At 39.3% G+C, this 26,703-nt stretch overlaps 1 protein-coding gene across 1 annotated transcript in view; it reads left to right on the top strand.

Moving 5' to 3' along the window:
• Nucleotides 1-26,703, top strand: part of pcxb (pyruvate carboxylase b) — a 359,457-nt gene that overhangs the window by 89,389 nt on the left and 243,365 nt on the right. The window contains exon 11 of the mRNA XM_033609134.2: nucleotides 26,334-26,496. Coding sequence (XP_033465025.1) covers nucleotides 26,334-26,496 — 163 coding nt within the window. The remainder of the gene's footprint in view (nucleotides 1-26,333; nucleotides 26,497-26,703) is intronic.

Genomic DNA, 26,703 nt, shown 5'->3' with positions numbered 1-26,703 from the left:
CTTCCCTTTCGTTCTCTCCTTGTTGAACGCTGAGTGTAGCAGCCAGCATCTCCAGCTCTGTTCTTGGCTTTGATTTCCGTTTTGAACGTGGGAGTTGGAGGAGTTGCTGCCACATCAGCAATTATTCCCCCCCTCCCTTACCAGTTTTCCCAACCCTTTCACACTCATTCATGTTTCTTGGCGCAGTAAAGTATAAAGAGATATACAAGAAGAGGTCAACGCAGTATCATTATACACTTGTTACCAATTTACATGCTCAAAACTACTTGCATGCAACATCTTCTCTCTCTCCTTTCCCCCCTTCCACACTCTTTTCTGCTCTCTTGCTTTGTTAGGAAATTCTTACCATTTCATTGTTCCTGTATTCTTCTCTTTCATCACTTTCTTCTTCTGCTTATCCTGTCTTAACCTCTCCCCTCCTGCTCTCTGCTCCTCTGGACTTTTCCCCCCTTATATTTTATTTATTTATTTTGCTCATGGCTGATTGAATCTGTTATCCTACTTCCCCTCCTCCCTCTTTTGCCCCCCCCCCCCCCCCCTTTGATTTATTTCTGCCTGGAAGACGGTAAGACAGTAATCCAAAGAATGACATGCTAAAGTAAAATACTCATTTCCAGCATGGTGTTTACACACAAGAAACAAATAAACAAGAAGCAGGCAAACTCTAAAATCTGTTATTATATATATATATATATATATATATATATATGTATGTATGTATATATGTGTGTGTGTGTGTGTGTGTGTGTGTGTGTGTATATACAGTACAGGCCAAAAGTTTGGACACACCTTCTCATTCAATGCGTTTTCTTTATTTTCATGACTATTTACATTGTAGATTCTCACTGAAGGCATCAAAACTATAAATGAACACATGTGGAGTTATGTACTTAACAAAAAAAGGTGAAATAACTGAAAACATGTTTTATATTCTAGTTTCTTCAAAATAGCCACCCTTTGCTCTGATTACTGCTTTGCACACTCTTGGCATTCTCTCCATGAGCTTCAAGAGGTAGTCACCTGAAATGGTTTTCCAACAGTCTTGAAGGAGTTCCCAGAGGTGTTTAGCACTTGTTGGCCCCTTTGCCTTCACTCTGCGGTCCAGCTCACCCCAAACCATCTCGATTGGGTTCAGGTCCGGTGACTGTGGAGGCCAGGTCATCTGCCGCAGCACTCCATCACTCTCCTTCTTGGTCAAATAGCCCTTACACAGCCTGGAGGTGTGTTTGGGCTCATTGTCCTGTTGAAAAATAAATGATCGTCCAACTAAACGCAAACCGGATGGGATGGCATGTCGCTGCAGGATGCTGTGGTAGCCATGCTGGTTCAGTGTGCCTTCAATTTTGAATAAATCCCCAACAGTGTCACCAGCAAAACACCCCCACACCATCACACCTCCTCCTCCATGCTTCACAGTGGGAACCAGGCATGTGGAATCCATCCGTTCACCTTTTCTGCGTCTCACAAAGACACGGCGGTTGGAACCAAAGATCTCAAATTTGGACTCATCAGACCAAAGCACAGATTTCCACTGGTCTAATGTCCATTCCTTGTGTTTCTTGGCCCAAACAAATCTCTTCTGCTTGTTGCCTCTTCTTAGCAGTGGTTTCCTAGCAGCTATTTGACCATGAAGGCCTGATTGGCGCAGTCTCCTCTTAACAGTTGTTCTAGAGATGGGTCTGCTGCTAGAACTCTGTGTGGCATTCATCTGGTCTCTGATCTGAGCTGCTGTTAACTTGCCATTTCTGAGGCTGGTGACTCGGATGAACTTATCCTCAGAAGCAGAGGTGACTCTTGGTCTTCCTTTCCTGGGTTGGTCCTCATGTGTGCCAGTTTCGTTGTAGCGCTTGATGGTTTTTGCGACTCCACTTGGGGACACATTTAAAGTTTTTGCAATTTTCTGGACTGACTGACCTTCATTTCTTAAAGTAATGATGGCCACTCATTTTTCTTTAGTTAGCTGATTGGTTCTTGCCATAATATGAATTTTAACAGTTGTCCAATAGGGCTGTCGGCTGTGTATTAACCTGACTTCTGCACAACACAACTGATGGTCCCAACCCCATTGATAAAGCAAGAAATTCCACTAATTAACCCTGATAAGGCACACCTGTGAAGTGGAAACCATTTCAGGTGACTACCTCTTGAAGCTCATGGAGAGAATGCCAAGAGTGTGCAAAGCAGTAATCAGAGCAAAGGGTGGCTATTTTGAAGAAACTAGAATATAAAACATGTTTTCAGTTATTTCACCTTTTTTTGTTAAGTACATAACTCCACATGTGTTCATTCATAGTTTTGATGCCTTCAGTGAGAATCTACAATGTAAATAGTCATGAAAATAAAGAAAACGCATTGAATGAGAAGGTGTGTCCAAACTTTTGGCCTGTACTGTGTGTGTGTGTGTATATATATATATATATATATATATATATATATATATATATATATATATATATATATATATATATATAAATAAATAAATGGTTATAATAATTGTAAGTGTATATATATGTGTATGTATGTATATATGTGTGTGTGTGTGTGTGAAAAATAACCATTGTCGAGGAAATCCTGCTGAGCTGCACAGACGACATGCCTGGACGCTCTGTAATAAGCTAGATAATAGTTATAATAATTGTAAGTGTGTGTGTATGTGTTTGAATAAATTGTGTGTAAAATAGCGATTACCTGAATCAGCCTTTATATTACAGTATGCTTTGATGTTTGTGTAAAAATCCAGATGAATGTGTGCCTGTAAGCGCTGCAGTATACAACTGAATCAAGCATTTTGTGTAGTTTGTGCGTGCGTGTGTTACAGTGTATACCCAAGCATTTGAATGTATGTGTGTGTGTGCACACTGAGGAGTTTTGTTTGGTTTTGTGAGCACGTCATAAAATAATTTTAAGGTGATTATAATTGTGCAGCGAAGCGTACAGTGAGTGATTGAGAAGTAAGCATATGAATAAGAATGAGGGATGTAACTGTGTGTGTGAGTGTGCGTCTGTCCAGACACCAGGGGAGAATCTAATTTGTGTGTGTGTGTGTGTGTGTGTGTGTGTGTGTGTGTGTGTGAGTGAGACTTGGTGTTGAGGCTATTTATGATAATAGGGAGGATGCTTATCATGATTATAATCACAGCCGTCATTGTTTCTGGTTGTATGAAATGATTTTTATGCGCACGGCCAAACTTGACTCACTTCTTACATTAAGGGTTTTCATGTGACATTTTGGACGTTAACTCGGCTCATTCTGTACAGTATGATCCCACATAAGCAGATAGGGACAATTACTCATCTTCTATGAATGGATATAATTGTAAGAAGCCATTGTCAGTGACGTAAAGAGTGACAGAATGTTAAGAGCTAGAAAACAATGTCGCTGGTTTAACCCTTTGAATGCTAGGGTTGTTTTGTTTTGCTTTTTGCTCCATTGTAACTCCCTTTATTTGCTGTGCTGGGACATATTTTATGAAGAACAAAAGTATTGCACAGGTTTGCCACAAATATTTGTATGTGAATAGATGGGGGAGTATCAGTGTTTAAGGGATATACAGCCTATTGGAGGGACATTCTTGGCCTTAATAATGTCAAAGATTAAGAACATACAGCTGTAGCAGCTCTGTGAGACTACAATAACAATGCTAACACATAATGGTGTTAACCAGATATCCTTTTTACCATGTCCCCTATCTTTGTTAAGCACCTTATGCGGTGTCTGGACATTTGCTCATTAGCATTTAGCACAAAGTCCAGCTGAAGCTGATAGTCATAAAGAAGAAGAACAAGATGTATACAGAAATGGAAAAAAAAAAAAACAGGACTTTTGGGGCTTTGTAGTATTCAAAGTATCAGGCAAATGGAATGGTGCTAGATTTGAAGCAAGGGGTTCACTAAAGTGATATAAGATCATTCTTCGGTGAACATGAATGACTGCATTTACATGCACGAAATATTTTGGTTTTTGTCCTTATTCTGAAAAAAAAGAAGGTTTTTACATATCTAATGAAAATGAATATTCAAGTAAATTTCCTGTTTACATGCAGCCGTGCATACTCAGATTAACCCTGACATGTCATTTATCATGTTAAAGTATTGAAAGTGGAATGGCTGGAGCAGCTTGCGCCTCTTTGCTTTGTTGCATCAGAATAGTTGTTTTCACACTGTTCCATCAGTAGCAGACTTGTGACCTTCTTTAAAAGGTTGGTGTTGTGATAGTCTTTTATTACGTTTAAAAGTAGGTGTGCGATAACAACCCCAATTGAAATGCATATTCCAAATGTGCTGTGTACATGCCCCAAGAATACTCCTAAAACCTGAATACCGGCATATCCCACATCTTTATTAGAAAACGCTACTTTTGGGGAAGACCAAAATCAGAATATCCAAAGGGAATATGCCATTTACATGACCCGTATCAAATTCAGAATATTGTCATAGCAGAATAATAGTGGAATACTATTGTGCATGTTAACACAGTCACTGTCTGTACTAAATTTCATGGCAATTGATTGGTAGATGTTGATGTATTTCACTGGATGAGTGAAAACGTTGACTTGGTGGTGGTGCTACAGAAAAAGTTGGGTAATAATACAATCAGTGGGATTTATCTCCTGGGACCATGAATAAGTGTAAAAAAATCATATCAATTTATCATAGTTGTCAAGATTTTTCAGTTTGGATGTTATCTGTGATAGACATCAGTCATATTTCATGACTGAGAAGAGAGGTTGGATTTTTTCTCTATGCAAATTGTATATCAACAAAGAGGGTTAGTCACCTGGAGTGTCAGTGTTGTGTACCTGAGCAGTGCACATCAGCTCCAACATCTGAGCTCACATTCCTGGTGTTCTCTGGTTTTACCCTGTGTCCCTCCTCCTGCATAGACAATAGGAATAATTTTACAGGAGGTGTTTCTATAGCGATGACCTTTGCTGTTGAGATTTTATATGAATTAGTGTAGGTTTCCTGTGCTTTACTGTGCTGTCCTCTTCTAATGTGATCCTGACAAAACTGCACACCCCTACAAGAGCAACACTATTTAAACCCAAGGCCGGAATTAATGAAATCCTAATTTGCATGAATTACCATGACCTAAATGATAAATTAAACTGTAATTTCCATACGTTCCGTCCAGTAATCCCCTTTGGATTCCTCCTAAGCCTTTTTCTGCAGGCTTGGGGCTTCCCAGCCAAGTTGTATCAAAGACTTGACGAAAACCAGAGGATTCAGCATCAAAAGGTGGTGGATCGTGGATAAGGCCCTGGGACAGACATGCATTTGGGGATAGGAGCAGAGGGGGGATACATTAGTCTTTTTCCCAAGATGAAAAAAGAACTGCACTTTATTTCTGAGCTTCAAATGTCGAGTCTGCCTCCAAAGAGGAGTAGCAAAAGCTGCTTGGATCTAGCTGAGGACTCACTAATGAAGATGTCAGTTTCATTTCTGACTTGATCGTGCAGTCATGCACCACAAGGGATTTGTCAGGCACCGATCCACTTTGCATGACATACTGTACATTTGACCCAACGAAGCCTGCGACAAAGGTGTTGGAGCACTGTCTGTTTGAACCAACCAATCGCAGGTCATGTTTGTCAATATTGTTAGGTTGTCACTCCCCACACACCAACTAGCAGACTGGATGCCAGGTGCCACTGCTTGCATACAAATGACTCACCAGCCTTTTAGTCAGAGAGATGTGAGTAGAATATAATGGGGTGAAATGACAGATGAAATCCCTCCCAGCTAGACGTAAAGGAAGCTTTGCCACTTTGCCTGGGCTGTCTCGCACACAGCAGGCCTACCTTTCGGTGTATCACGCTGGGAACCCTGTCGAGGAGATCATTCTGTTTAAAAAGGCTTGCCGTAAATTGTCTCGTGTCCCTCTCTGTCTCCTTGCCTATGCTGAGAGAGACTATCACATGCTAACACAAGTACATGTATACATTCATACATCAAAGACTCATCTGTAGTCAGCTCAGTGCACTGGGTTTAATTAGGATGGTTTCCTGCTGGGCTTTGGTATATGAGGAGGAAAATCCATCCTGCTGCTCATTCATACAGTTATGTTGCACGGTTCATTTGTCTGAAACCTGTAAATGAAAATTTGAGCAGTGAGGATGGCTCCAGATGTTGACTATATGTGTACGGCAAGTTGTATGTAAACTTACCACTGTGTTTGTCTACCTAAGTAATCATTTGCTCAGGCTCCTGAATGCATCACTGTGTGTGAGCACGTTTCCATGAAGCACAAGTCCTTATCTGTGCAAATCACAGAGGAATCAGTTGTGGGAACTGAGGTCATGATGCCAACATTACAAATACAGCTGGTGATATTTTAGGTTTTATTATTCTTAACAAATCCCATGAAAAGACCAAAACCAATAATTCATTGACCTTGATAATAAGTATCGCTTGTTTCATATTAGCCAAGGCGTGTCTCAATTCAGTCCTCTGTGCTGTTTAGACCTTCATTGTTGTCCAAACACTATTAACAAACACATCAGTGAGTGCATTTGCATGTACATGAATAACCCATTTAATCCATTTATGAGGCTCAGTTATGATCATGTTTGGGACATGGTGTTTAAATGCACCCAGAGAAATCAAATTTTCATATTCCCCATATACATGAAAAATATTGGTAACCCTACTGATTACAGCTGTCCAGCGGTGTAGTGAATCGTATACGCATGTATACGGGGTGCACCCACTTCTTTTTCTGGCTATTCACAGTACACTAACCTGCCACCCAAAAAAAACAATGAAATATTTGGCAGAGTAAACCCACTTCCTCTGCAGTAACCTATCCATCCACCCATCCACTGTCTCTCTCTCGCTGTCTTGCAATCATACACAAACACACACACACACACTACTCCCCCAGCGTTATTCCTGAAAACAGCTATGCTACTCTTACAACACTGCCCTCCACTTTGACTGATGCCAGCCTGTCAGTGTCAGTTCCACCACATAGGACAAGGGAGCAGTTGAAGAAGACACGTAGCCTCTTTCATTACTGAAAGACAGTACTCTCTTCATAACTCCAGAAGTGAGACACACTCTGATTGTATTTCTGATACAATTGGCTGAAGCTGCACGCTCAATAACCAGGATAATGTGTTAACATTTAACATTATCCTGGTTTCTTTGGAGTAGTATATTTGAGCATTTAAACACCGATTCCCATTGATGAGACGCCCAAACACATAAAAGGAATACTCCAAAAACCTGATTATAAACGGGTTATTTGTGTGGTGACATGTTCCCTCCTTGTTTATTTTGAGTCAGTCCCATACACGCTGTCTTACTGCAATACATACTAGATCATCAAATGTGCGTTAATCCACTGATGAAAATAGACACCAGGAAATGCTCTTTCCTCCTGCATGAGTAACATTTTATAAAAACTGCAGTGCCAGGCTATTTAGGAAATTCTGTAGCTTTTTTTTTTTTTGTAAAAAAAAAAAAAAAAGCTATACTTATCATCTGTTTTTAAAGATTTATGAACATGAAACAGATGGGCTTGGGTTTGAGTGCCACAGGCAAAAGAAGTTGAACATTTTCAACAGACTATTGACTTGTTGGTTTTGGTCTTTTCCAGCCCTGTCTTTGAACAGTGCTGTTAGACCTCGTCACACATTCAGGATTTACAGAAACACATTTTTCATATTTCAGATTGATGGCTGTGCATTTTGCAATTACAATTGTGTAATTGCAGACTATTGTTGTGACTCAGGGCTTTACAAATTAACTTGACTTCTGTTTAATTGGTTTCCTACAGTGCATGAAAATAAGTACGCTCTGTTCTTTTTAAAAATAGGTTAAAAAGGAGTTTCCATGTTGAACAGCATCTCTGCCTTAGCCCCTTTTCATTTTTCCATGCTTGCTTTTTATGTTTCTGCGCCGGCGATAGCTGTAGCTGGAGGCGTAGTTGTTTTTGAGTTGTCTGCGCGTCTCATTCTTGTGAATGCAATATTTAAAGAACGTCTGATGCGGATTTCCTCAGATTTGGCACAAACGTCCCCTTGGACTCAACGATGAACTCTTTAGATTTTGATGGTCAAAGGTCAAGGTCACATCGACCTTGTGTATCATTCGCGTTCAGAAAACCTTGGGGGAATTTCTTCAAATATTACACAAATGTCCACATAGACTGAAGAAATTTTATTCTTCATTTGGTAGTTAAAGATCGAAATGGTCTGTCATTGTGACCTCACAAAGCATGTTTTTGTCAATAACTCAAGAATCCTCACACTGATTATGACAAAACTTCACACAAACGTCTAATAGGATGTAATGATTAAGTGATGACATTTTATATCCAAATGGTCAAAGGTCAGCTTTACTGTGACATCATAATATTCTGCATGAAACACTTTTCTTGCCATTACTAAACATCATAAGTCAGAATCTGAAGGGAAAACATTTGGTCAGATACTAAATTGAGTCTCATCGACTACCTTAAAACTGATGTTTAGATCTTCTGTGCTGTCGGGGGGACGATGTGCGAGAGGCATCCATGTTTTCACAGACATGAGTGCAAACTGTGAGAGAAACCTGACTGGTGCGTGGAGGCATACAACCACAAGGCGATAATTCTAGTTCCTCTTGCCCTTCTTTATCTTCCTAGTTCTTTCTTCACACCTTGTCTTACCCCCTCTTCTTTGCTTTAGTGTATATGATTTGTGAGAGCAAAGCACTGGCATACAAATACTTTGTGCACATTCAGAGCCAAATTGTCTTTAGTTATCTGTAGCAAGGTTGAATTGAGTTATCTCTTTGCATATTTGCTGTTTCTCTGTTTTCTTTCTCACAGTCTACCTCTCTGTTAACTTATGTGCGTATGCTACCCTGAATATGTTCTCTTTCCTCTGAACTGCACCCCTCATTCTTCTCTCTCACATTGTATTTATTGCATACCATTTCTTTTTCTCCCAGCTGTGCTCCTCCTTATTGTTGCCTCCATTTTTTCCCCTACAGCTCATATTTTACACTTATCATGTTATCTATGCCGGTCTGTGACTCACAGGCTTGTGTCATAATGTTTGTATTTATTTCCATGTGTGTGCATTTCTGTGTGCATGTTGTGTGTTTTCGTGTCATATGTGCGCTGCTTGTTGGATGTCTCTCAGTGGGTGTGCCAAATGTGCAGTGTGGTTGCTGATGCATTTTTAACTACATGTGTACTTATGTGTGTAGATGCACAAATCTATGATTGTGTGTGGGGGGGCTTATTTATCTGGCTTCCCTCTCTCTTTCTCTCTCTATTTGTGACTTCCACTGTGCAATTTTCCGAATGAGAGAACTTGGATTGCATTTTATCAGGCCTATATGGCTTTTGCATTTTTTTGGTTTGCGTGTTTCTGCTGGTGTGCACTTATGCGTTCTCTTGAGTTGCTGTGTATATGGACCTTCTTGCAGACCTATGCTTCACATAAATGTCATCCCTTAAATTAAAATCTTGATTGAAATGGTATGAGCCTCTAACTGAGCTGTAGTGTACCTAATTGGTGAATAAGTGATTATTTTTTAATAAAGTTCTGCATGATTGCAGCTTTTTTTTTTTCAAAACTTTTACTTTATGTGTTTGTCCTATTTTTAAACAAATTACTAAACCCTTATCTTTTGGTTTTTAGAGGCAGACATATCCCCCAGTAACAAAAATGACAAAGTTATGTGTTGAGTTTAAACACTGAAGTTGATTAAATTACTAATTACGGAAGCAATTAATCAGTAATAATGAATTATGTGTTAAAAAACCTTTTAGTCCCTGAAGTGGTAGAAAGAAAAATAAGTGCTACACAGAGAGGATGATTTGTTAAAGTACACACAAGTGCTACAATAGACAATGCCCTCCAAAGTAACAATAATAACATATGAATGTTGTTATATGGCAGGTTTTTGCTCCAAAGATACAGTACCTGGAATACACAGATAAGAGTGAGGCACAGTATAATGTAGATGCATGTTCAAGTGTTGTGTAGGTGTGTTAGTGGTTATTCAGGGTTCGTGGGGGCTCCTGGGATTTCACTGCTTAGCCTCCTGATTGTATTTTGGGCCTAATTCAAAGCATACCCTGTGATTAGAGGAGCCCACTTGAGAAAGTCAATGCAAGCTCATTGCACTCACTCTAGATTCAGGTCAGGTTTCAATTTTTACCATACACCACAATATCAAATCAAAGTACTGCATATATCACAAAGGGATTTAGTTGATGCAGTTTTTTTTATTTGAAGGATAATAATCAATTGAGTTCAAAAGTTTGTGGCCAGGTTTCATTTCAAACCGGGTTCTGAGTCAGGAACACCAACATAGTCAAGTCAATATAGAGGTATGGAGACAGACATTGAGTCAATACCTAAGTTTAATCAAGCAGCATGGTGTCTTCGAACGCACCGCAGCACATCAATTTTACACATCAATCTAGACCTTTTGTGGAAGAGCGCTCACTCATACTGGATCCCAAGAAGGCCCTAAAAACATGATGCACCGCAAGTTCAGACATAAGTCAAATGTAAATGAGGAGTGAATCACACGGGATTTAAATCTGCTGCTAATGTGCTGTGAAACTTTGACGTTCACGCCACAGGCATTGATGTCAGATCAGGTGTTTGGTTTTTTGACAGCTGATGGTGAAATCACCTGCTGATGTGTAAAGTATGTGCTAAATGACGCTAGTGATAATTAATTAGTGATAGTGAAATTCTGCATTTACAATTTATACATTATTTGTTTATTTCTATGAGAGGCACCAATTGTGAAATTCTGGGCTATACGGATATTTAAAATAACAATTTGGCTGATAGCAGATACCAGTGTTTTCTTTTTGTTGTTGTTTGTCTTGTTTTTGTTATTTAGTCCTTATTCTGTGTCATGGAAACAAAGATTTATTCATATTAAAAAGATATCTGAACTGTTTAAAAGTCATTAAGCCCTTCATTACAAGATCTTTGAAAGAGCACAAATCCAGTCACACGAATTTATGATACAACCTTTCACGTAACCTTTCAGATGAAGATCATGTTGTTTTTTTAAAAAAAAAAAAAAACTACTTCAAAAGCCTTTTTAATATAAATATATATATATATATATATGTGTATATATATATATATATATATATATATATATATATATATATATATATATATATATATATATATGTGTGTGTATATATATATATATATATATATATATATATATATATATATATATATATATATATTATAATTTCCTCCCATATCGGTTATCTTGCAGTGAAAACATCAATCATTTCTGCTTCAAACTATTTATTAAATATTCTTGCCAAAAACTATATTTTACAAGATTGCATTACATAACGTTATAATTTACCTTCACCCAATAGTCATTTCTACTGAATAGAGCTTTAACACATCACAATGTAACTCAGTGCAACCTCTGTAATCTGTTACTTTCCGTGCTATATCGAAGACTGTTTCCTACTTAATGTTTCCCCCTACCGAAACCTGAACTAAACTCTTAGCCCTCACCACTGAGGAGGGCACTACACATGAAAATGGGGGAAGTACTATTAAACAAGGGAACGCATTTCAATATCACGCCTACAACTGACTGCTAACAGCTAACGTTAACTAGCGCTCCTACTGCTGATTTCAACGCGGATTTACTGTTCACAACCGTAGCAGAGGAAATAATTTTGTGTGTCCCCTGACACACTGATAGAGTTTCCATATACTGTTGTCCCAAAGGCAGGAACACGTTTTCTGTTGTCCCTGGGATGACAGGACAACGTATTGTCAAGCCTTGCCTTTTGGCCTGAGCAAAATGGATGACACAACTGAAAAACATCAGCCCCTGCCATAAGTGAATGTCATCTTATTTGGCAATAAGGCGATGGCAGATGACAAGGTGAAATCAGCCGATACAGATGAATCAGTGCATCCTGATTATTTATGTGAATACAGAATATGTTGACACCTGTTGGTTTTGGACTGTTGTCTGGTTAAAAGTCTGAAGACAAATACCTTTTGGTTTTAAGAAACTGTGATGGGCATCATTTTACATTACATTCTACATGTTATACGTTGTACAAACTGTGCAATTTATTGATAATCAATAAGCATTGATCATTAATGCTTAACTGACTGTGAATGAGAATAATTGCTGGTTGTGGCCCTGCGTGATATATTTATCTGATCAGTGGACTTAATGGACTGAATCAATATTTTTCGGCTTCTGAAGGAAGGCATGTAAAGTGTGAGGACCACTGGTATAACATATCTGCCTGACACTTTCAGAGTATCTTGGAAACAAATTGAAAGCTACAGTAAGTGAAACCTTTGCTGCGTAGATTTTAACACTTAACCAGAAGGCAAGAATACACATAATTCATTTGAGTGTTAAAGACTTAACACCAATCCTCTCAGACAGGTAGATAATGATCAAAAACAAACAAGCATTTTCTGTGTATCTACAGATGTGACAATGACTTAAATATGGAATGAGTGGCAGGGTTTTTCCGAGGGCTGTTGGTGTGTTAATGACTGAATATAAGAAGCTAATGAGATTATTTGCATTCATTATAGTAACATAGTGCTGTCCTAATATGTAAATAATGTATATATTGGCATAATAGTGCATTTAAGACCTTGTATCATTGTGTACTGACAGCAGTGTCATTGTGAATACTGTATGCATTTTACTGTAATTAATTTTCCCTCTCTATTTGTTTCTCTCTGTATTTAATTTCTCTCTCTCTCTCTCTCTCTCTCCTCTGTCTTCTTGCTCCGTCTCTTATCTGCATGCACCGTCTTTCTCCTTTTGGCCCTTTCTCATCTTGTTCCTCGTTGCCTTCTGGACGCCGGAGTGATTTTGCATTCCTCTCCTCACTCTTCCATCTGCTTCATAACAAGGGAAGCAGGAATTAATTAATAGGCTGATAGTGAGGCCTGAGAAAATGGGGGAGAAAGTGAGCTGAAAAGGAGAGGAAATCTAATCAGATAGAATCTTGTCTTTGTGTGTGGGTGTCTGCTGGGGCTGTGTTTGTGTGTGTGTGTTGTCCATATTTTCCATCCCCCCACTGCCTTCTTGCTTTGTCCTCATCCACTCATGCTGATGTTTCCCCTCTATTTATTTCTCTGTTTACCCAAAACAATCCTTTAAACATATTTTTAACTCTGCCCATTATCTAGCTTGATTGAGAGTCTCCTAAGCATCCTGTTCTCTCATCTTTCCTCTCTCCTCTCTCCTCTCCATCCATCCTTTCTTCTCCCTATTCAGTTTTCTTCCTCTCCTCACATTGATAAACTGATTAATATATTCCCCCTCTCTACATCCCTTTCTCCCCCTCAGTCTCCAACCATGTTCTGTTTGCATTTGTGTATCGAACAGGCAGCAAAGTTTTTTGGCTGCCAGCTAAATTGATGTCAAAATGCCATCCTCATGCCACGATGATTCAAATTTCTTATTTCCTCCCCTCTCTCATGCAGACAACTCATCCTTCTCCTGTCTGTCTCTCCATTTCTCACCTCCCCTCGCCAAGCTCCCTCGTCTTTTTCTTCTGTTCACTGTCTAAAGCCGTCTAATGAAATTCGTACAAAACAAGATGGGAGGCTCGATGCCGTCCTCTCCGCGTCTCTCTGCCTGTCTTTTGCTTCATCTTCGTTTTTATTCTTTCGTATTCTTTCTCGCTCCATTTATTGTCCTTTCCATCTGTCCTTCATACTTAACTCCATCTTCTTTTGTCCTCTCATTTCTGTCTTTGAGCCTCCTTCTCTTCCAGGTCCCATTCTCCCATTTCTCCCTCTTGATTTCCACTGTTGTCTTGTTTGTGTTTATCCATCCTTCCAATTCCCTCGCCATCCATCGCTAACACTTTCTCCGTTATTTTTCTACATTTCCATTCCTGCAGGCCCCACTTGGAAGCACGTTGGCTATATTTCCATTTATTTGTTTGGACAAGACTTTGTGTGTGTGTGTGTGTGTGGTATGTGTGTGCATATTTGGTAGACAAGAGTCTGCATTAGTTTTACCGAAATGAGAAATACATTTCTGCTTTGCTCTTTACCACTAGCCCTGGAGCCATCTTGAAAAATGTATTTACCGGAGACGCGGTTTGTGTGAACATGAACAAACCCAAATGCTGAGGAAACACACACACACACACACACACACACAGACACACACTCCCTGATACAGTACGAACTAACACTCAGCACACAAATGAAGTTATAAAATCAAGTATTCACTTCAAAAGGAGTAAATGTTTTGCATTTTGAGGCCACATGTGGGAAGTGGGGAGGGGGAGCTGGAGACAATGAAAGATGAAAGGACGAGAGGCGGGAGCAAGAAGGGAGGAGAGGACAGGAGGAGAGAAGAGGAAAGGAGAGGATAGGGAAGAGATGCAAAGCAGGAAAAGTTGTATTTAGGAGAGGATGATAGTGAAATTAAAAAGCAATAGAGGGGAATAGGATAGATCATATTTTTAATTTACTGCCTCTTTGTGCCCTCTCTCCCTCTCTTGCTCTCACTTTCCATCTTTTCCTGCAGTGTTATCTCTGCTTGGCTCTCATTTCCTTCTGCATTGCACCCATCTTCCTCCTCCCTTTTCTTTAACTTTTCCATTCCTTCATTTTCCCTCATTCATCTCTTCCATTTCTTACATCTGCCATATTAAAATAGTTTTGACATTTTGGGAAAGAGGCTTATTCGCGCTCTTGCTGAGTTTTAGATAAAAGGATTGATACCACTCCTATTCCTGTCTATTTAATATGAAATTACAGCCAGAAGACTGTTAGCTTAACTTGGCATAAGGATAGGGAACAGGAGGAGACAGCTAGCTTGATTCTGTCCAAAGGTAACAAAATCTGCCTACCAGCACATCTAAAGCTCACTAATTTACAAAAAAAATGTATCTCATTTGTTTAAAGGGCGGCTCCATCTGCGCTTTTTTTTTGTGTTTTTCTTTAGGCGTATGGACACTTTTCCTTGAAGCTCTTTCTCTCTCTCACTTTAGCTCCCAAAATTCTTACTGAAAGGTGAACATGATTTCTGAGGCACCCTGGTAGCTCACAGCATAGAGCACGTACCATTAAAACTGAGCCCTTACTGCAGCTGCCTGGTTTCGAGTTTGGCCCAGGGCCCTTTGCTGCAAGTCCTCCCCCTTCTCTCCCCTTTCATATCCGTCTCTGTCTCTCAAAAACCATAAAAATTGCCCAAATATGTCTTAAAAAATGAAAGCTCAACCTTTTTTCTGCAATCCCACCTCCTTTCCTTCTTTCTTCACTTTATTATCTCTGCCCACTTTGAGTCATTCCTTCGTCCTCTCACCCTCGCTTCCTCCTCAATCCATCCCCTCTTTATCCCCATTGTCCGACTCACCTATTTATCTGTCTCATCCTTCCTTCCTTACTTCCCACTCCCATCCAAACTCCCTCTTTCTGCCTTCCACCTTTGCTTCCTCCCACCACCTCTTTGCCTTCTCTCCTTTTGTCCTTTTAAGCGAGGCCAAATCCAATCTCTTCCACGCTCCCACTTTTCCCACTTGCTCTTTCAGTTTAAGCATCCAGCTTTTTTATCCTCCTCCACACTCTCACTCCCTCTGCTTCCCCTCACTTCATTTTTCGCTCTCTTGCGTTAAGTTGGGGATGTATAGCTGTCATCTTGTCTCTTTTTTTTATGTATCTCTCAATCTCCTCCAGCCTTGTGGATCTCAAGAGTGGAGTATAATATTTACTTTACCTCCCTGCCTGTTTGTCATATTTTCTTGACAATATCTTCATTTCTTGTGGCCACAACAAGCTGCCTTCCTCTCCTCACTATACTCCTTTCTCTTTCTTTCTCTCCTTCTCCCCCTTTCAGTTCTGGGCGCACAGCCACCCTCTTCTCCCTTGCTAACGAGCTCTGAGTGAAACGACTGAAAATGATATGCAATTAGTACTCAGCCTTCATGGTCTCGGTGTGTGTGCGTACCTACATGTGACAGATTGAGACAGTTTGTGTGCTTGCTGCTTAATGTGAGCGTATGTGCTTGCTGGGCTAATGTATTTTCCATGTACTGCGATAATGTAGGAACGTGCCCAGTCAGGATAAGTCCTGCATGTCTGTGCATGCATGTGCGTTAGTGGCAAATATCATGAGTGCTTTCCTACGTATTTGTGTGTGCATATATGTATATACATTCTTATGAACATATTTGAGATTTAATGGAATGGAAAAAGAAAGCATAAGTTTGTGTGCAGGTGCTCAACCTTCTGCCATAGGTCAGTACATTATACATCCTCTGCTCTGATCTCCTCAACCCTGGCAATCTAACCCCCTGCATAACTCAGATAATTCATTTTAATAGAATTACATTTTAATGAAACGTTCATTGCACTCTTGACTTTGGAGATGACCTGCAGTAAATCTATGATGATCCTCTTATAAAGGGGGAATGTAAATTCTCTCTTTGAAATGCACATCCACCCTGTTGTCATATGGGAGCATACTGCCTATTTTGATGACCGCATATTAGCACCAGTTACGTTTTGTACCAGGAGTTTTACATGTTGGCTCACTACACCATATGTTTTTTAGTGAAACTGACAAGCTAGATTAGCAGCTTTATAATACTGAATAAACTGAAGTTAAACTGATATTTCTTCTCATGTATAAGGCTTTTAGACATTATTAAACATATCAGTGCTAAAGAAAAAAACGATAAATATTCTTCACCATATTTAAACCCCCAGTGCTGTAGGAAACAGCTAATGACATGAGAGCTCATGGTTGCTGGTTATCATAGTAACACAGATTGCTTTTAGGCATGTGAGTTTTAATTGGCACATCTTTTTTTAAATAGCCACAGGACATGCACCCAGATTAGGCAAAATACCGTGGTTCCCTTGTTACTTCATCTATACATGTAGAGGCTTTATGGTTTCTTAATGGGATTTAACATAGCCAAGCCTCACTCGCATTTATAGTGCTGGATATCCTTGAGGGTCATATTCCACAATATCTAACATGACATGAAAAATGAAAGGTTAAAGTCCACCCAGTTAAAGATCCCATCCACTCAAAATGTGTTTTTGTTGTATGTTTATGTTCCCTAAAATGTCCGACCTTAACTATACTTACTTATATCTATGCAAAGTTTGTCACTAGAGAGGATAGTCCTCTACTGAAGAGGGCAATGTCTGTGCACTTCTCTATAATCTGAGATTTAAAGGTATGACAAGCAAGCTAGATTAGATATGTCACTGATAAGAAAGCCAATCAGAAAGCGTACTTGTTAGTATAGAGAGCAGAGTTGGCACAACCAAAGTGAAAGTGTACAGTTTCTCGACATAAAGCGGAACATGGAACTTCCTTCCACTATCTCCCAAAAGCACTATCGCAGCAGATGGTATGATGTGTTTCAAAAACCTTTTATTAGTGTGTCAGCCATGGCCAGTTAGCCTACAAGCTAACAACAACATAAAAAAAAGATGCTAACTAGACTTACATGAATGGTTGAATCCCTCCCATATTTCCTCTAATGGTAGCCATCTTGATGCACAGTGCTCTGTCACCAGTCAACCTAGCCCCAGCACTGTGCCAGTGCCAGAGAAAGTGCAAGCAAAACCCATTACAAGCAGTGGGGTTGGGTGGGGCGGAGTCCAGATCTAGAATTTCTCAAGAAAGAGAGACAGAGTAGATCTGCCTCTGGCCTCTTTTCAAAGTTTTTATTTGAAACTTTTTATATGGGAAAGCCATGATATACAAAATATTAATCATAGGAGAGTATTTTGACATTATAACATGTCAGAAAGGGGGACTTTAATGTTGATGTCACTGTGCTGCAACAAAATGCTCTCTCAGGTTTGAGAATGTTCTACTGTTAAGACTTGCCTTAGCTCACATAAAACATTAGCATCAGAAGATAAACAACATGTGCATGGCATTGACCTGGACTTCAGATGAAAGGGTTTTCCTAATCTTTGAAGCAACTCAGAGGGAAACCTGTTAAATTTAAATGGAGTTTAGACTTTTGCCAGGACTGTGAGAGCTGATTGACTTAGTGTTTTTAAAATGGTGCTTTAGTGCAGAGGTTTTTTTTTCTTTTTCTTTTTTTTCCCCCCGACCAGGGCCGTTCTCCAAAATATAAGGCCAACTGGAGACAGACTTTGACATTTAAACATTTTTTGAATAATTCTTTAAATTGCCAAAGCAAAATGTGTGCTCAGCCATATAAGCTGAAATATAAGATGGGGTGCAGAGGTGTTTGCAAATACTTTATGCCCTAGACTCTTAAGTTTCAGCTGTCTGCATTTAACCATGGTGATATATTCTACCCCTATATGAAATATGTGTCAGTTGGACAGGGAAGCATTTACACTGCGTATCCCACAAAAGACTTTTCAGGTGCTGCTATAAAATCTGGCTAATAGTGCTTACGGGAATGTGCCCAGTGTTGGGCTGTAAATAATTTGGGCCTCCATGTGGTTCTGCTGTCAGATACATGTATCTCTTAGCAGGTTGGCGATTTCATCAGAGAGCAAATGTAAGATACTTAGAAGCATATTAGAAACCTTAAGCAAGATTGTTGCATAGAGAAGAGGACCAAATACAAAATGATGTATTAGGCTGTGAGGTAAAGGTACTGACAGAATTTCACAGAATAGATTCAATAGGTAGAGACATATTCTTTGACACTTGTGGGGGTTTCCATTGTTTTTTTAAATAGCCAGAAATCAAATCTTAACTTGGCAGCTATTCAAAAGCCCAAAGAAAGGCCAAGGCACAACAGTCAGAGATACCAGAAAGAATAGTAGACATGCAATATTAGGCTTGGCTTCTTAAAACATTTATTAGCATTGTCAGAAATGTTCACACCTTTGACACACTAGAACCTCAATATGATCTTAAAACAGTGCCCGGAGACATTAAAAAAAGTTTAAGGCAAATACTGGCCACAATACTTAGTCTGACCGTATTGGTCTTTGTTTTTTAGGGGGAAAAAATGAAGGTTTGGACAGATGTGTAGCTACGAAGGGATGACAAAGTAAAGGAAGAACCAACAAAGTGTCTTGGTAAGGTGTTGGGCCCCAACATGCCAACAGAATAGCTTCAGTGTGTGGCACTGACTCTACAAGTCTCTCTGAAACTCTATAGGGAGGTGAAGCATGTTTTGATGATGATGGTGGTGGTGGTGGTGGTGGTGGAAAGCGCTATCTAACATGCCATTTCAAAATCTCCTATAGCTGTTCAATTGGAACTGAGGAGCAAAGCATATGATTCACATGAGGTTTGGCATGATATCAGATTTTCACTACATGAGTGTGGCCACAAGAGTTCATGCTAACAATATTGCGATATCTGTAGAAAATTTGAAAATACTCATAATTCTATCAGTCATATTCATCTTTAACTTTGTTTATTGTGCACTTTGTCTCTTTGTTGGCAAATGAATTACACTCAAATACAAGTGTAGGGAGGTGGAGACTGTAACCAGGACTGTACGAAGTCGTACAAAAATAGCAGTTGCACTTGATGGATGGTGAAAAGGCAACCAGATGGTGTGACGGAGGGAGACAAAGTGATAACAGAAAGAAAAATGGAAAGGATTGGAGCTGGTTAATTTACACGATATCATGTGTATTATTAACTATAGCAATATTCCGTTTTTAAATATCTTGGTTTACTCAATTTCGGCGTATCGCAATACCCTTTACTCACGTTATTTTCATACTAATCAATAATCAAACCATTCAGTTTTCTTTCATTTGTCAGCCATCGGTGTATGGGTGGTTTAAACGTACAAATGCATAAATATTCTGTAATCATTCAGAAGAAACTGAGAGGCACTCATGGAGCATTCACAAACAAACAATGTTTTAATGACACGTTTAATGCTTAATATCTTTGCAGACAAAAAACAAAGCTAAAACGTATTACAATGTTTATTTTCATGACTTCCTAGCATACCAGAAAAAAGGAGTCAAATTTTCCACTTTGTTCCATTTGGCTTGTTGTAATGTGATTATTTGGTAATTCTGGGGAAATATGCACTACTAAACCTCAATATCACCTGAAATGACAGGAGCCCAAAGGCAGGTTCTGCATTAGTACATAATTGTAATCTTGAGGCCCTGTACTGTAGAGGAGGCCTGAGTCAAAATCTAGTTTTAAGACTTATTATTTCATTTTATATTGTGCTTACATGCTGCATATTCCTAAATAAATTTCAGTTTAATTAAATTTCCACCAACTAATTGACACGGAGCAAACCGTGGGTCAGGTAGTGTTGCAGCTTAGGAGTACTTCGTAGTTGCTTTGGGCGCAAGGCAAAATATAATTAAAGTGCCATGTGTAGTCGGCTGTGTGCAAAGTGCTTGATGGCTACTTACATGACAGGGTACATGCACAATATGGAGAGAGTTGGAAGAAGTAGGGGCAAACAACTTTAGGATTATATTTGTGGATAAACAGGTGGAACAACTTCAGTCAAGGTTAGTTTGATGGTGGATAAATACAAAACTTTGGAATGAATCTGGAATTAAACTTAAGTGCTACAGTATCAAACCACTGTGTTTGTCTTTGTGTCCCTTTCCAATAATCCATTTTATGGTAAATAATTATATTTCTCACAGTTTTTGTGCACAGGGCATTTATTGATCATTAGGTTACAACAAAAAATGAAAGAATAACCTTAAAAATAAGCTTTTGGAACAATTTTCCAGACATAATATACATCTATATGCAATCTGTATCATAAGAAATGCCATAAAACCTTAGTTGTTTTTGGTATTGTATTTTTGTCTCATTGTCAGTACAATCACTTGCTGGAAAACTGTGTCTTTGACAGTTTCTGCAGTTATCATTTATGAGTCTGTGTAAGCTCTCCAAACAATAAAATATCAGTTTGCCTCTCCAATGAAATAAAACTGCTTCTCACTTCCAGGGTTTCCATTCATGATTAATTCTTTTGCGTTTGCCTGACCCCTGTATCCTGTTTCACCAGTAAGTAGATCAAATGAAAGAAGCAAGACGCTTATAAAAAGCAGCCTTTAATAGTTTGATATCTGTGCACACACCATCAATTTTTCAATTTCCACTTTTTTATCGGCATGACATGTAATTACATCTGTGTCGCAAAAGCATAAAAGGAAGCTAGTGGGTAACTAAAATAAAAGAAAGCCATGGCGATTGAAATCAAATCTGGTGAAAAAAGAATAGAATGATGAGCAGGAAAGTAACATCAAAGAAACTCAAATTTCTTTTGTGCCCTCACATCTCATGTTTTGTACACAAGGCATACATCCATTCTGATTTATTCATATCAGAAGCTCCATAGATGTAAATGTCATTCATAATACACTGTGCTCATGCCATCAAAGACTATTAGATTTAAGTTGAATGGTTATTAGTTTCCATGCTTTGATATACTGACTTCTTCAAATCTCCACATCAGTGACTGATTTAAACGCTGATTGTCAGACATGGTAATGTATGTGGAAGTATCTGCACTGACGGCGATATTGCCTGACTCACTCTCTGTACAGATGTTTCAGGTCAATCCTCCTCACTGTCTTTGGTTAATCCCCTGTATTCTCTAACAGAGTTTTGCCAACTGTTCCAACCAGCAGCATTTCTTGTCATCACACTGAGAGTGTGCATGTGCTGTGGTGCATTTTCCAACTCCTACTTTTGCTGAAGGCACATCATCCTCATCCTCTTCCTGTGTAGCTCGGTCTTATTGTGGAACTCGCTAATGATACAAGGGACTTTTATTCTGTAACTGGCTGCACTGAGGGACAGATGTTGCTGCAGGCTCTTTAATTTGTCTAAGTCAAATTAGTATACAATGAATTCTATAAACCCTCGAGGGTCCTCATTCAATCAGTGTTGCCTTATGTTTTCAAAGTAGAAGAATTACATGGGGGGGAAAAACTAGGCCAAACTTGATTTATATGTAATAAAAAAAAAAAACGTCCATGCATGGATGCCAAGTGTTTGACTCTAGACTCAGGAAATGTTCAGTTGGTCTTGTTTGCCACTAAAATGTGTTTATTTGCATAATATTAAGCGACTTACATCCCTGTGAAATGGAAGCCATTAGAATCTGTCACATCGTGAGTTGCTGTTTTCAAATTTGGATACTTCTATTGCTGCCATTATGGGGTAAGCCATGGCCGTAGGCATTATGTTTTTGGGTTGTCCATCTCTCTGTCCATCTCAGTCTTGTGAACGCGATATCTCAGAAACGCCTGAAGAGAGTGTCTTGAAAATTTGACTCTAATTTCCATGTGGACTCAAGGATGAATTGATTAGATTCTGGTATTCAGATATTAAGGTCGCATTCAGCCATAACTCAAGAGTTTAAATGGTCAAAGATCAACTTTACTGTGACACCATAATGTTCTGCAAAAACACTTCTCTGTCCATTATTCAACACCATATCTCGGGAGCAGAAGGGGAGACATTTGGTCAGATACTGAATTGGTGACACTAATCTTGGATGTTCTTGTTGAAACTGTGCTGATTATGTAGATCTTCTGTTTTGTTGGCTCGAAGATGTGTGAGAAGCATCCATATTTTACAAGTTAGACCTTCTTTGTGTCATCTATATGTGAAATCTACTGTCATGGCTACAACTTTGTGTTCTATCCTGTTTCTGTGTAGTCCACCACATGTAATTGGTTCTGCTGATACTGAGCTTCAGGCGATTGTCATTTCATCATGTGACAAAGCTCTCCATCAGTCTGCTGTACTTCTACTTTCTACTCCTGTGTAGGAATAGTCTCGAGATGAAGGCAACATGTTTCTCACTGGAAATTACAATTTAAATGTTATTTTAGTTTCTTTTGCCTCACTTTTATTGAAAATGCAAATACTCTAATACCTCTTTCACACCATGACTAGGGTCAGACCAGGGTTTTCTGACCCATGTTCAGCCCTTTTTTTGTCGATTCAAACCAAGCGAGGCAACCGTAGGTGTTGGAAATGTTGGAAATGGAAATGGGCTGGGGGTTTACACCTCATACAAAGTGTACAGCAGCAACAATTGTTTCTGTATTTTCTGTTGTCTTGTATGTCATGAAATGTGTACACCATCACAGCCAGTATTTTGTACTCGAATTCCTAACTTCTAAGCATATAAGCACAATACAGTAATGGACACAGTTAACTGGTTTTGCCTGTGATATTATAACTGCTTCATTTTGAACATTACATTTCAACATACACAGAATATGTGTTTGGAGGGTTTGATTGTGCTGTAGCTATAAACTCAAGGAGGACTACAGAGAGAGGGGATGGTAGTGGGCTAAACATAAAATACCACAGAATGATTCATGTATGGGGGATAATATGGTGTAAATAAAGTTCATAGACCATTTTTATTTGTAATGAATGCAAAAAAGAAAAAAAAAGGAGGAGTACAATACAGATTTACAATACCTATCAATCACACATTCTTTGGTTGCGTCTTTAAACAAGCTGAAAGCAAGTCACATTGTTTCACAGGTTCCACTCTACAATTTTATTTGGCCTCAGTGAGAACAAATTCAGCGGATTTACACGCACACTGCATCTAAAATGATAATCTGTGGCCTGTACATGAGTGAATTTCCTCCTCAGGGCAAAAAAGAAGCAGCGTGTCTGAAAGACTGTAGATCATAGTACTGCCAGTCAGCTCACCCTAGCCCTCTTCATTTTTTGTTGTGGTTATGAACTTTGGTGCAATGTTTCTGCTTGTCCAGTGCCTTCAGTTTGTTTGAGGCCACTTTCTGTAAACAGTCGATGCCTCTCTCATTCAGCAGCCTCGTTATGCTTGCACACACATTGTCCTTCACCTTACTGGTCATCTGCTTCATAATTTCCACCTCACCACAGTCGGCCAGGAGCTTCCACACCTCGAAGTCTTGCCACATCTCCATATTGTTCAAAGCGTAGCTGTGACGTTAGCTGCAAACACTCCTGTTGCCATCGAGCTGTTTGTTTACCTGTTGTTTACAGGCAGCGGCGACCTGTGACAATTGAGTCAGGGCTGTGTACCTCCATTTGCAATGAATGACATAATTTGTCCCACCCTGATTGTTTGTGACCCTGGTGGTGTTCCCTTCTCATTGAAGCTGAGCCTGGTACGACCCACCTCTTGACCTGGGCCGTGAAGCCGAGTCATTCAACCCCAGTTAACTCTTTCAAATAGAAAGTCAGCGCTGGTTCAGCCCTGGTTTTAGCTCTCCGTGGGAACATGGTACAAGAAGTGATTGTTGAGTAAACTACTGAGAGAACTTATTAATAAATTAACAAGTACTTTTATCATATTTCAGCTTTAGTATTCTTGATTATTGTCTTTGTTCAGCCCAGATTTACAGAAGGATGGATGAATAAATAAAATGACCAAAAAGACAAAGTATCAGAGCAAATGCAATAATTGAGCTGAACACACTAGCTTACTTCAAACGTTTAGCTCTTGGCAACAGTACATTTTACAGTTGAGAGGAGTAGAGGCAAGAAAATGTCTTGTCCCATGCAGTGTCCTTAAAAGGCTGTAGCCACAGGAGCTGACAATGTGCTGGACCCCACAAAGACTAGTAACTAATCTGAGTCTGGAAACAAACTGGTGTCTTAATTAAATAAGTACTGGGAAACTGAGAATCATTTGCATAACTTCTGTTGGGGGCATCGCTCACAAAGTGACTCATTTCATCATTTCCTTTTATTATTTAAGGACGCGAGCGGAGCTGTCTAATTTCAAAAATAGCAACATATTCATGAAAGTGTAACAAAAACATGACGTTAGCACTCGTCCAAGTTATTAAGATTGGATCTGCTTATTCCACCAACACATTTCACACCAGGCTGATGCATAATTGTCCTTCTGTTTGGCCAGAATGTGGATACCAGCTAATTGAGACATTAAGGAGACGGAAGCCAAGACGGTGTCCAAAATCCGAGCCTCTTTGCTAATGTGTGTGCCTTCTGTCTCTCATTCACCCTTCAAGGCGGCGAGGCTTCCAGGTTGTCTGAGTGTGTTTATGTTTGGCAGCGGACCGGGTGCAGGGACACAGCCGTTTGAGAATTATATGTCCCCACCCTCTGTGTCTGTCCACTGCAGCATTTAAAATGTGTCCAGAAAACAGTGATGAAAAAATACTCGAATACATTTTGGCGATGTGTTAGACTGCACAAGGTCATGAAACTTAACCTAGCAAGTCTCATTTGAGCTTTACATTTAAATAAATGCATACAGATGAGCCAAAATTGGTGTTAAGGGTTACGACTCATGGAAATGGAAGAAAATAACTTTTCCATCCCTATCGCATTCAAATTCTTTCTAATATCGGGTAATTGCTGAATAAAAATTTGCATAATGTACTCCTATTTGTGTGTGTCTGGGCACAGAGCATTGTTGAATATTAGTGAATAAAATGTACTGTACATGTATTCAGCTTGTACGTTAGAGTTGGTGTGACAGAACAAATAGGCGAACACTGCGCCGTGTGTTAAACTGAAACCTATTTTCTTAATTGGCTACATTTCCTTGTTATCTTTGGGGCTTTATTAAAGTTTAATAAAACAACCAGTAACCCTTCTCAGTTTTCAGCGAACAATTTTGCATCACAGTGTAATGCTTTCTGGTTAGTTGGAGTTTATCAGTATAGTATAGCACACAAGCAGAACATTGTACTGACTTTTTGTGAAGTTTGTTTGCATCAGTCACTAACATCATTGAAACCAGGCTTTTTTATGCTGCAGTGCCTTGTGTGTATATTAGTTCATGTAAGCAGAGAGTTGTAATTTAAATGAAGCAAAATATTACTCTTTAAGACCAAAAAGCATTGTTCTAGTTGCCTTTGGCTTAGTGCCTCTACATACCTTAGGACCTGGTTGATTGAGATCCTTTATAGCATACCTACTAAAAACTAATTAGACAAAAGTTATGCTGCTAATTTATAAGTTGTTTCTGTGTGTGAAACTGCATTTTCCATATCCTGCTTTCTTCCCCAGGGGCCATTATTTCAGCAACGTCAAATTATAACTAAAGTTTCTTTTGTTTTAATCTACTTTGTTTTTGTCATTAAGAGGTATCCATGAGGGATTGTTTTTTCTGTCACGCATCGCAGATTCATTTGTTCAAATAAAGTGCTGGAAAAAAATCCTCCCATCCACTGCAAATCCGCACCCGCCCCATTCTGATTTGAGGCCAAGAATAACTAAAGATGTTTATATTGAATAAACGACCTTACTGGTCTTTTAAACCTTGGTAAAAGCAGATAAAATGTTCTCCACAGTGACATCAAGGGAAATTAAAGGCTATTCACACCATATTCAGGCCTTCAATCAATTTATTCACCTCATCGCCTCTCTCTCTGTCTCTCTCACAGTGTGGACCTGGTGCATGCCCAGCTGCATGTGTGTGAAGGCCGCAGCCTGCCAGAACTGGGCCTCAAACAAGATAAGATCAGGGTGAACGGCTGTGCGATCCAGTGCAGAGTGACGACTGAAGACCCTGCCAGAGGCTTCCAACCAGACACCGGAAGGATTGAGGTAGGGTTCATCTTGAAACGACTTGAAGGCTTTTCCCATACTGTGTTCAGGGAGACCACATGTGTACAGCAGAGCAATTCCTCATCCTTTACACGTCAGTTACAAGTGTAGAGAAAGTCTGCAAGTTGAGATGATTTGATTTGATAACCCACATAATTTGAAGTAAAATTTTGAAAGGAGCTGCATGCAGCTTTCAGAGCATATATA

This window comes from Epinephelus lanceolatus, chromosome 22, assembly GCF_041903045.1.
Source record: "Epinephelus lanceolatus isolate andai-2023 chromosome 22, ASM4190304v1, whole genome shotgun sequence".
NCBI lineage: Eukaryota > Metazoa > Chordata > Actinopteri > Perciformes > Serranidae > Epinephelus > Epinephelus lanceolatus.
Note: the sequence above shows the minus strand (reverse complement) of the source record. Positions and strands in the feature narration are given on the sequence as shown.